A 12545-nucleotide genomic window follows, 5' to 3' on the forward strand; every position below is an offset into this window, starting at 1 on the left:
CAGAATTTTCAGTGCAAGTCTTACAATGAGATGTACCTGTCTTAAGAAATCGTAATGACACGATTGCAAACAAACCATACCCCCGGCCGGGATTGAACCCGCGGACATAGTCTCAAAACTCCAGCCCGGCTAACGCGATGGGCTGGAGTTTTGAGACTCTATGACCGCGGGTTCAATCCCGGCCGGGGGTATGGAGATGTACCTGTACTTGTTTATGTCATTTACAAAGGTAGTTCAATTTAACCCAAGAAACCTTTTTAAAACACACCAGTCTACCTGAAGCAACGAGCAGCCCAACATAGCAGCCACTTCAGAAAAATGTAAATCTTTAAAAGACTTCTAAAATTAGTTATAATAATTTCACTTTAGTTAATTTGAGGCACACTATAGCCTCAACAGAAATAAGCTGCAAGTGTTAATATTAGCTTCTGCATTTATGATATACAACTCTTCAATTTTTTTTATTGAGCACTATACAATTAACTGCAAAAGCAGTGATAATGTGTGAGTGTGGTGAAAGTGTTGAATGATGATGAAAGTATTTTCTTTTTGGGGATTTTCTTTCTTTTTTGGGTCACCCTGCCTCGGTGGGAGACGGCCGACTTGTTGAAAAAAAAAAAAAAAAAAAAAAAAAAATATATAATCAGAGTTAAAGATATTTAACACAATGGAAAAACAGTAGCAACTTAGGAGGCCTAGTCCAAGACTGAGCTCCAGAGAAGATAATCCCAAAACCTCTAATACACAACAAATATTTGAAATTTTTAAGTATAAGTGAGGGGCTTGGACTTCCAGCAAGCGTGCATGAGCGTGTTAGATAGGAGTGAATGGAGACGAATGATACTTGGGACCTGACGATCTGTTGGAGTGCGAGCAGGGTAATATTTAGTGAAGGGATTCAGGGAAACCGGTTATTTTCATATAGTCGGACTTGAGTCCTGGAAATGGGAAGTACAATGCCTGCACTTTAAAGGAGGGGTTTGGGATATTGGCAGTTTGGAGGGATATGTTGTGTATCTCTATACGTATATGCTTCTAAACTGTTATATTCTGAGCACCTCTGCAAAAGCAGTGATAATGTGTGAGTGTGGTGAAAGTGTTGAATGATGATGAAAGTATTTTTTTTTTGGGGATTTTCTTTCTTTTTTGGGTCACCCTGCCTCGGTGGGAGACGACCGACTTGTTGAAAAAAAAAAAAAAAAAAAAAATTAAATAAGCAACTGAAATATGTATAAATGACCTATGCAAAGAATTTTTTTTTCCTACAAACTTTGCAAAATCAAAAAAATCTCAAGATTTCAAAATTTGTACTCGAACATTTACTGTACATTTAATACTATATTTACACCCATTTCTACAATAAAGTCAAATAGCCATTATCAATACCTAATTAAAAAGAGAAGATTTTCATAAGTATCAATTTCCCATAATAGCAGTTTCCTAAATATAGTTATTTGTATATTTAAAAAAATTTCATTGCAATAATAACTTTAAAAGATAAGAACTAATTTATTTCTAAGTAGTACTATCAAAATTAATAGTGTCTACTCATGCCAGAACAAGAATTCAGACTAATTTAATTAACTATACTCTGAATTTAGAGCCCGACCAATGACCAAACGACGTATTTCGCTGGTTCCTGCACCAATCTCATAGAGTTTGGCATCTCGGAGGAAACGACCAGTGGGATAATCATTAATATATCCATTTCCACCTGAAAAAAAATTCAAGAGATAAGTATTAATTAAGAGAAGTATCATGAGAGATGACAAAATTGTTACTGTACATCCACTAATTGTGTAATATTTTTCTGATGGTTAATGCATTCATAATTCGTACCAGTTACGTCTGTGATTTATGGAGTGAAAAACATGGGAAAAATAGGATTGCATGCCTCAGACCCCAAAAAAATTCAGCATTTTTTTTTTATCATATTTTTATTTTTATTATCACACTGGCCGATTCCCACCAAGGCAGGGTGGCCCGAAAAAGAAAAACTTTCACCATCATTCACTCCATCACTGTCTTGCCAGAAGGGTGCTTTACACTACAGTTTTTAAACTGCAACATAAACACCCCTCCTTCCGAGTGCAGGCACTGTACTTCCCATCTCCAGGACTCAAGTCCGGCCTGCCGGTTTCCCTGAACCCCTTCATAAATGTTACTTTGCTCACACTCCAACAGCACGTCAAGTATTAAAAACAATTTGTCTCCATTCACTCCTATCAAACACGCTCACACATGCCTGCTGGAAGTCCAAGCCCCTCGCACACAAAACCTCCTTTACCCCCTCCCTCCAACCTTTCCTAGGCCGACCCCTACCCCGCCCTCCTTCCACTACAGACTGATACACTCTTGAAGTTATTCTGTTTCGCTCCATTCTCTCCACATGTCCGAACCACCTCAACAACCCTTCCTCAGCCCTCTGGACAACAGTTTTGGTAATCCCGCACCTCCTCCTAACTTCCAAACTACGAATTCTCTGCATTATATTCACACCACACATTGCTCTCAGACATGACATCTCCACTGCCTCCAGCCTTCTCCTCGCTGCAACATTCATCACCCATGCTTCACACCCATATAAGAGCGTTGGTAAAACTATACTCTCATACATTCCCCTCTTTGCCTCCAAGGACAAAGTTCTTTGTCTTCAGAGACTCCTAAGTGCACCACTCACCCTTTTTCCCTCATCAATTCTATGATTCACCTCATCTTTCATAGACCCATCCGCTGACACGTCCACTCCCAAATATCTGAATACATTCACCTCCTCCATACTCTCTCCCTCCAATCTGATATCCAATCTTTCATCACCTAATCTTTTTGTTATCCTCATAACCTTACTCTTTCCTGTATTCACTTTCAATTTTCTTCTTTTGCACACCCTACCAAATTCATCCACCAATCTCTGCAACTTCTCTTCAGAATCTCCCAAGAGCACAGTGTCATCAGCAAAGAGCAACTGTGACAACTCCCACTTTATGTGTGATTCTTTATCTTTTAACTCCACGCCTCTTGCCAAGACCCTCGCATTTACTTCTCTTACAACCCCATCTATAAATATATTAAACAACTACAGTGACATCACACATCCTTGTCTAAGGCCTACTTTCACTGGGAAATAATTTCCCTCTTTCCTACATACTCTAACTTGAGCCTCACTATCCTCGTAAAAACTCTTCACTGCTTTCAGTAACCTACCTCCTACACCATACACCTGCAACATCTGCCACATTGCCCCCCTATCCACCCTGTCATACGCCTTTTCCAAATCCATGGAATACCTGTAAATTCATATATCTTCAAAAAATAATACTTTTTTCTACCTAATTTTGTTGATGAGGATGCTCTGTGAAATATGTATCTGAATTCTAACAAGGTTTAGACAGTGAAAAGGTTACATTAATTATTATGTTCTATTTGTTATTTACCTTTAAATCAGGTTCAGGATGCTTCACATCCTGAAGGAAGTGAAAAAGAGTGGCTATGGCCTTACCGGGCCAAGGTTGATGGTTGGGGTTGATGTGATGTTGAAGGTTTAGGATCTTGTGATGTTGTTACAGCTTCATCAGCTGATTGTTGCAATGGAATGCTCAGGTATTTTGTTATGCACTATTGATTTGTTTTACCCTGCAGTTCTTTATACAGCAGATAAGGCCCAAGTGCCTGCTCCAGAGCATGCTTTGCACCAATGCCCTTGTGGCTTAGCGCTTCTTTTTGATTATAATAATAATAATTTGCACCAATGTTTCTATCAGAGTCATGGTCCTTTTCAATAAACAAGTCTGCAACCTTATCAATAGTCTGCAGTGACTCTCGTACCTCTTGCAGTGTCAACATTGCTCCTTCACACTCGAGTTGTTTGTCCACATCATCATCTGTTCTCTGCAGCTAGTAATTTAATTTCTGCAACATTTCCCTTACAGCTGGTTAATCATCATCATCATCATCTTGGAGTTAATGACATCATCTGGCTGCACATATTCAAATCCCTCAACTGGCACTTATCTTTCAAGGCAAAAAATTTCCTGAACCAAATTTCTACTTTATGGAATACCTGTAAATTCATTCACCATGCTAGACCATATTTTTCTACAACCAGTGTTTATTGTTGATTATGATAAATGATTCCATGCTTTGGTCACATTGGAAAGTGCATCTGCAATGTTAAATCTGCACCAAAACTCTGGCACTACTGTCTGTCTAGTCAAGTGCTGCCACTAGCTTTTGCACCACACTGTGTGCACAGTGGCACTTACATGTTTTGATAACTCTTCGATCTAGTGGTTGTATCAAGGATGTTTTATTTGGTGGTAAGAAGACAATTTTGGCACCTGGCTCCAAATCCTCCAGGAGTTAAGTTTCACTATGACAATTATCAAGGATGAGGAAAGCCCTGAATGCAAGATTTTTCTGTGACAGATGTGATAAAGTTGGTAGAATTACCGACAATATGTGAAGTAAAACTACACAAGTGCAACTAATGTGACATTTGTATTGTGGCAACGTTTCGCTCTTGACAAAGCTCCTGGAGAGTGAAACGTTGCCACAATAAAAATGTCACATTAGTTGCACTTGTGTCCTTTTATTTTACAGGGACAGATGTACATCTTTACTTCAGAAATAATCTAATGCTTGAACCACTTACTGAAGAAGACCTCAGTCAACCATGTTGTGGCTTTGGGCTTTCAAATATTTAACAGACAATGAGTTTTGGCTTTGTTTTTTTAGCACAGGGATACATGGAGCAATAAACAAGCATGGGTTTACAATTAAGGTCACCTAACACATTACTACAAAGCAAGCTGACACGATCTTTTGCAGCCTTAAATCTGGGAGCAGTTTTCTCGTTTGCTGATACACATTCCAGATAGATTTTTTCTGAAAGAAGATATACCGTCTTAGCATTACATACCTGCTCAGGTTTGTAGCCACCCTCAGAGATAATGTATGCTAGATCGGCTGGAAATTTTTCTGTTGCAGTATGGCTGGCAAAGGCACTCTCCCAATTGAACTTTATATTATGCAGGCCACTGCACATTCTAAACCAGTTAAACCATCCAGAACTAAATGTACACTCATTTTCAGGCTGTCCTTCCTCCTCACACACTGTTTTATAACATGATAAGGCTTTCTCCCTAATAAGGCAATCCAGGGGAATGCCTTTTTGTTTTCAATTTGAACATTTAGTAAACTTTCTGTTTTATTTAGCTGTAATGATCTATTCCTCATTCTTTTTGCCGTGTCAGTCTCAAATGAATTGTCGATTCTTTATCACCAAACACTGGTGCCGTCTCCATGACCCATGCAACACATTTCAGCATCTCAATTCTTTCCATATTTATTTGAACTAAATTTTCTTCCTTGCTTCACCAGTGTCACCTGTACTGTTTGAATGTCATGATCAATATCCAGAGATGAGATGGGGTGATGAAAAGAAGGAAAAAACCAAGTGATGCACATTGAGGGAAAAATTGTACAGTACACCTCCAGAGAGAGTGACCCCCACATGGGAAGCTGTTTATTTACATCCCCTCACACCTTCTCACACCCTCAACCACATCACAAACAATGGAGTTGCCCAATGAGAAGTGTGGGGGGTCTCCTGCCTGTCTGCCTTCTCCTCAATGGAAATGCATGGCAATAGAAATGAATTTTGCTCTAACATACCTTAATAGCACTATCCTGTTGAACATATACAACTAAATTTAAGTCACAAAATACTGAAAATGGAAACTTTGATTGCTTGACTTACAGGTGTCTCCTGTACTACTTTAAAAATTTTGAGAAACAAGAGAAAAAGAAAGAGGATGTATTCCTCAACAGAATAAAGGAAAAGTATAAACCAATTTAACAAGATTTCCACATAGTAATAGTAGTACAGAAATTTGATATATTCTTCACAGCATGTAACTGCTGCTACCAAAGCATTTTTAGTAACTCACCTAAACATTGAATGGCATCAAGGCATAGCTGAGTCGCCTTCTCAGCGCAATAGAGGATAACGCCAGCACAATCCTTCCTGTTTACATGCCCGAGGTCGCATGCCCTACCCACTGAATACAGGTAGGAGCGGCAAGCACTTAGAGAGCAGTACATGTCTGCTATTTTGCCCTGACGGTAGAAGTGGTCTATATTAATGTGCTGCATAAGGATATTTTAAACTGAAAATAAGAAAAACATCCAACCTTATATATGTATCTCTTCAAGGGAGGGGCTCTTGATGTAAAGAATTTGATGTGCTCCCCTTCCTTGGACCAAATCTGAATGCCTCCATTGCTCCTGGTGCTGTAAGACCCCTATGGGTTTAGCATTCCCCTATGAATGTACAGTAGTAGTATAATACATGTATCCTAACCCTCTTAGATATCTGTAACAAATGTGTACACACACAAGTTATCTCGTTCCAGCGCAAGAACACATTGTAGAACGTGTACAAAATATTCCCAGGCACAACCTGGGTGGACAAATAGAAGATTTTGCTCATATTATTAATCTGGAGGGTTAGTAACCCAGGATAACCCAATCAAGCTATGTCATCAAACTGACTTATTTCCAATGGGGTCCTCTGATCCTCTTCCCCAGGATGCTACCCACACATTACCTAACACCATAATATTTGCTTACTGCTAGGTGAACAGGGGCAGCAGGTGTAAGGAAATACGCCCATTGTTTCCACTTATGTGGGCCTCTTGAAGAAGTCTATTTTTTATCACGCTTGGGACATGTTCTCTTGAAAAACCTTGTAGCATGTTATCTTGTACTGTGGTTGTCTAAAGTGCAGTATACTGATCATCTAAAGCAAGGGGTCCTAACTTTTTCTAGGGAATGTTTGATTAATGTTGCACCCCCCTACAAATGTAATATCACATATGACAATGAAGAAGTCAAATTTCAAATTTTTGAATTGCAAATTGAACTAAATATAGTACTGCCGGTTTGTCATTAGGACTCTTTGTTGCACCCCCTGAAATGCCAGGTTGGGAACCCCTGATTTAAAGCAACAGCACATGTACATTCAGGTACTGGTATAAGGTTGTAACCTGTTCACATCTGCATGAAGGACATGGCCTTCATCAACCATCAACTGTACTGTAATGCATTTTTCAGTCGAGCTGTGAGGCAAGACTTGACACACAACATTATATAACTTGAAACAACCTAAGCTTATGCTGCATTATCCTGCTATCACTCCCTAAGATACAGCTACCAAAAAACCATCTAAATGGACATGTTGTATCACAAAAAAATTATTGCAGGCAGTCTCCTTTATAAATAAAAAAGATGAACAGCTTCTTGGGTAATTATCCCTAAGGAGTGCAGAAATTTGTCCATCGTAATTGGACACTTTTATATAGTAATATTGTAGTCTTTAATATCCAATAATAAAAATTAAACAAACCTGCATAAGTTGAAATTCCCCAATTCTTTGGTTGAATTGCTTACGAATGTGAACGTACTCAAAGGCAACATCGCAGGCTGCTTGCATTAGTCTGTAAGTTCAAAACAATAAAAGTAGAAAATTTTTGTACCTCTTCAAACATCTTAGTTTAAAATAACACATTTAACTAAAATTAACTGGGTTTTTTCTAAAACTCTGAGAACCTCTTTCCCTCAAAGAGTAGTTTCCTCAAGAAGGAAAGAGGGAGGAGGAGGAGGGGTGGGGGGAGGTATATGCAATTCACAAAATTATCACAAGCATTTTCCAATGGACTCGTGTTCCAAAAAATCACTTAAAGGAATACCTATAACCTGACAAGTAATGTTACATACTGGTTTGAATACCATAAAAGGGAGATATACTGAAGTATAGTAGGACCTCCGTTTCTACACGGGATGCGTTCCAAGGACCTGCCGCAGATACTGAAACTGCAGATAGGAGCGAACCCTATATATAAGTCCTATACATACCTGTTATAAAGTTCAATTGATAAATTATACACAATAAGTGGGGAACTATCACTTTTTCACTGATGGGAAGCACTTCATGGCTTCTCTTAGGCTTTGAAGAACTTCTGCCATCACTACTTTTGCACTATGATGCTATTATTAAGTAAAATTAAGGGTTGTTTTTGGGCCACAGTAAACCATGGATAACTGAAGCTGCGGATACCAGACCCGTGGATATGGAGGTCTTACTGTATGGTGGTACCAACACTGTTACTTGGGTGTGAAGTATGAGTTTTAAATGTGTCAGTAAAGAGGAAGCTGTAGGTAGTGGAGATGTTGTGTTTCAGGGTAAGATCTTTCAACAAACTGGCTGTATCCCACTGAAGCCGGGTGGCCCAAAAAGATAAATGAAAGTTTCTCTTTTTAACTTTAGTAATGCATACAGGAGAAAGGATTACTAGCCCCTTGCTCCCAGCATGTTAGTCGCCTCTTATGACATGCATGGCTATGGAGGAAGAATTCTGTTCCACTTCCTCATTGAGATAGAGAAAATAAACAAGAACTAGTAAGAAAATAGCGAAATCCCAGAGGGGTGTGTATATATATGCTTGCACATGCATGTGTAGTGTGACTTAAGTGTAAGCAGAAATAGCAAGACATACCCAAAATCTTGCATGTTAATGAGACTGGAAAAAGACAACAGCAATCCTATGATCATGTAAAACAATTACAGGCTTCAGTTTTACACTCACTTGGCAGGACAGTAGTACCTTCCTGGGCTGTTGCTGTCTACCAATCTACTACCTAGTTGAGGGCAATATATGGTTTAAATATTATGCAAACAATTTGGAGCATGGAGATTAGGTGTGAGGGATTACCAAAGGAATATCTTTTCTATTTTGATTGCCAAAGGAATACCTTTGGTAATCCCTCATACCTTCTGAGGAAAAAGGAGAGATTGTTCAACTGGTGTGGACATTTAGAGGCTGGAGAAAAACAGGATAGTTTCATTTATCCTTGGGTGAATGGAGCCAAGTAAATTGTCTGACAACCTGGAAAAATATAGTGAATAATATAGAAGCCAGGAAAGGCTAACAGAAAATTTAATTTCCTATTAAGGTTTCATATTAACTACTCACAGCTTACAACCAAACTAGCAAATCATTCTTCATTTTATTTATTTTTGCAAAACAATAAAATTTTCCAAAAATTAGCAGCCTAGTTCACATTTACAGTTAATATTTAAAAAGTAAAGAAAGAAACCATACCCAACAGGTCCACCAGCTAGCACAAGTCTCTCAAGGTCCAAGCCGGAGAATAGTACGTAGATGCCACCATTGAGCTTACCCAGGATATTTTTGGCTGCAGAGGAAATAGTAGTAATTATCCAAGGGGGTAAAGCAGCTGGAACTGACGGGATCATGACAGAAATGTTAAAAGCAGGGGAGGATATAGTTTTAGAGTGGCTGGTATTTTTGTTTAATAAATGTATGAAAGAGGGGAAGGTACCTAGGGATTGGCAGAGAGCGTGTATAGTTCTTTTACATAAAGGGAAGGGGGACAAAAGATTGTAAAAATTATAGAGGAATTAGTTTGCTGAGTATACCAGGAAAAGTGTATGGTAGGGTTATTACTGAAAGAATTAGAGGCAAGACAGAACGTAGGATTGTGGATGAGCAAGGAGGTTTTAGAGTAGGTAGGGGATGTGTAGATCAAGTGTTTACATTGAAGCATATATGTGAACAGTATTTAGATAAAGGTAGAGAAGTTTTCATTGCATTTATGGATTTAGAAAAGGCATATGATAAAGTGGATAGGGGAGCAATGTGGCAGATGTTGCAAGTACAGTGGACCCGTGGTTTACGATATTATTTCATTCCAGAAGTATGTTCAGGTGCCAGTACTGACCGAATTTGTTCCCATAAGGAATATTGTGAATTAGATTAGTCCATTTCAGACCCCAAAACATACACATACAAACGCACTTACATAATACACTTACATAATTGGTGGCATTGGGAGCTGATCGTAAACCTGGGGTTCACTGTATATGGAATAGGTGGTAAATTACTAAATGCTGTAAAGAGTTTTTATGAGGATAATTAGGCTCAGGTTAGGGTGTGTAGAAGAGAGGGAGACTACTTCCCGGTAAAAGTAGGTCTTAGACAGGGATGTGTAATGTCACCATGGTTCTTTAATTTATTTATAGATGGGGTTGTAAAAGAAGTAAATGCTAGGGTGTTCGGGAGAGGGGTGGGATCAAATTATGGGGAATCAAATACAAAATGGGAATTGACAGTTACTTTTTGCTGATGATACTGTGCTTATGGGAGATTCTAAAGAAAAATTGCAAAGGTTAGTAGGCAAGTTTGAGAGAGTGTGTAAAGGTAGAAAGTTGAAAGTGAACATAGAAAAGAGTAAGGTGATGAAGGTATCAAATGATTTAGATAAAGAAAAATTGGATATCAAATTGGAGAGGAGGAGTATGAAAGAAGTGAATGTTTTCGGATATTTGGGAGTTGACGTGTCAGCGGATGGATTTATGAAGGATGAGGTTAGTCATAGAATTGATGAAGGACAAAAGGTGAGTGATGCATTGAGGTATATGTGGAGACAAAAAACGTTATCTATGGAGGCAAAGAAGGGAATGTATGAAAGTTTAGTAGTACCAACACTCTTATATGGGTGTGAAGCTTGGGTTGTAAATGCTGCAGCGAGGAGATGGTTGGAGGCAGTGGAGATGTCCTGTATAAGGGCAATGTGTGGTGTAAACGTTATGCAGAAAATTCGGAGTGTGGAAATTAGGAGATGTGGAGTTAATAAAAGTATTAGTCAGAGGGCTGAAGAGGGGTTGTTGAGGTGGTTTGGTCATTTAGAGAGAATGGATTAAAGTAGAATGACATTGAGAGCATATAAATCTGTAGGGGAAGGAAGGCGGGGTAGGGGTCGTCCTCGAAAAGGTTGGAGGGAAGGGGTAAAGGAGGTTTTGTGGGCGAGAGGCTTGGACTTCCAGCAAGTGTGCATGAGTGTGTTAGATAGGAGTGAATGGAGACGAATGGTATTTGGGACCTGATGAGCTGTTGGAGTGTGAGCAGGGTAATATTTAATGAAGGGATTCAGGGAAACTGGTTATTTTTATATAGCCGGACTTGAGTCCTGGAAATGGGAAGTACAATGCCTGCACTCTAAAGGAGGGGTTTGGGATATTGGCAGTTTGGAGGGATATGTTGTGTATCTTTATACGTATATACTTCTAAACTGTTGTCTTCTGAGCACCTCTACAAAAACAGTGATTATGTGTGAGTGAGGTGAAAGTGTTGAATGATTATGAAAGTATTTTCTTTTTGGGTCACACTGCCTCGGTGGGAGACGGCCAACTTGTTGAAAAAAAGAGAGAGAGAGAGGTAAGATTAGACCCAGGGAGGTACTACCGTCCTGCCAAGTGAGTGTAAAACGAAAGCCTGTAGTTGTTTTACATGATGGTAGGATTGCTAGTGTCTTTTTTTCTGTCTAATGAGCATGCAAGATTTCAGGTACGTCTTGCTACTTCTACTTACACTCAGGTCACACTACACATACATGTACAAGCGTATATATACATAACCCTCTGGGTTTTCTTCTATTTTCTTTCTAGTTCTTGTTCTTGTTTATTTCCTCTTATCTCCATGGGGAAGTGGAACAGAATTCTTCCTCCGTAGGCCATGCGTGTTGTAAGAGGCGACTAAAATGCCGGGAGCAAGGGGCTAGTAACCCCTTCTCCTGTATATATTACTAAATTTGAAAGGAGAAACTTTGGTTTTTTCTTTTGGGCCACCCCGCCTCGGTGGGATACAGCCGGTGTGTTGAAAGAAAGAAGACTTCTAAACTGTTGTCTTCTGAGCACCTCTACAAAAACAGTGATTATGTGTGAGTGAGGTGAAAGTGTTGAATGATTATGAAAGTATTTTCTTTTTGGGTCACCCTGCCTCGGTGGGAGATGGCCAACTTGTTGAAAAAAAGAGAGAGAGAGAGATAAGATTACACCCAGGGAGGTACTACCGTCCTGCCAAGTAAGTGTAAAACGAAAGCCTGTAGTTGTTTTACATGATGGTAGGATTGCTAGTGTCTTTTTTTCTGTCTAATGAGCATGCAAGATTTCAGGTACGTCTTGCTACTTCTACTTACATTTAGGTCACACTACACATACATGTACAAGCATATATATATACACACCCCACTGGGTTTTATGTTATTTTCTTTCTGGTTCTGTTCTTGTTTATTTCCTCTTATCTCCATGGGGAAGTGGAACAGAATTCTTCCTCCACAAGGCATGTGCGTTGTAAGAGGCGACTAAAATGCCGGGAGCAAGGGGCTAGTAACCCCTTCTCCTGTATAAATTACTAAATTTGAGAAGAGAAACTTTTGTTTTTCTTTTTGGGCCACCCTGCCTCGGTGGAATATGGCCCGGTTTGTTGAAAGAAGAAAAGATAGGATTAGACTCGTATAGACTCTCTTTCATGATGTGTTAAACTTTCAAGGACACAGAACAAAGCAGATGAGACAGGAATGGTGATATATAACATAAGAACACAAGAAACATACCTTGAATAAGGACAAAATGTTAAAACACAGGAAATATGTGCAGAACAGGATAGACAGAATAACCCAGAACA

At 39.2% G+C, this 12545-nt stretch overlaps 1 protein-coding gene across 1 annotated transcript in view; it reads right to left on the reverse strand.

Moving 5' to 3' along the window:
• Positions 1 to 1112: 1112 nt before the first annotated feature.
• LOC128694307 (isovaleryl-CoA dehydrogenase, mitochondrial) overlaps positions 1113 to 12545 on the reverse strand; it is a 30933-nt gene continuing 19500 nt past the window's right edge. Inside the window, exons 6-9 of the mRNA XM_070093676.1 lie at positions 9162 to 9255; positions 7406 to 7496; positions 5949 to 6117; positions 1113 to 1714 (exon numbers count right to left, since the gene is read on the reverse strand). Coding sequence (XP_069949777.1) covers positions 1581 to 1714; positions 5949 to 6117; positions 7406 to 7496; positions 9162 to 9255 — 488 coding nt within the window. The 3' untranslated portion in view covers positions 1113 to 1580. The remainder of the gene's footprint in view (positions 1715 to 5948; positions 6118 to 7405; positions 7497 to 9161; positions 9256 to 12545) is intronic.

This window comes from Cherax quadricarinatus, chromosome 43 (assembly GCF_038502225.1).
Source record: "Cherax quadricarinatus isolate ZL_2023a chromosome 43, ASM3850222v1, whole genome shotgun sequence".
In the NCBI taxonomy this organism is placed as follows: Eukaryota; Metazoa; Arthropoda; class Malacostraca; order Decapoda; family Parastacidae; genus Cherax; species Cherax quadricarinatus.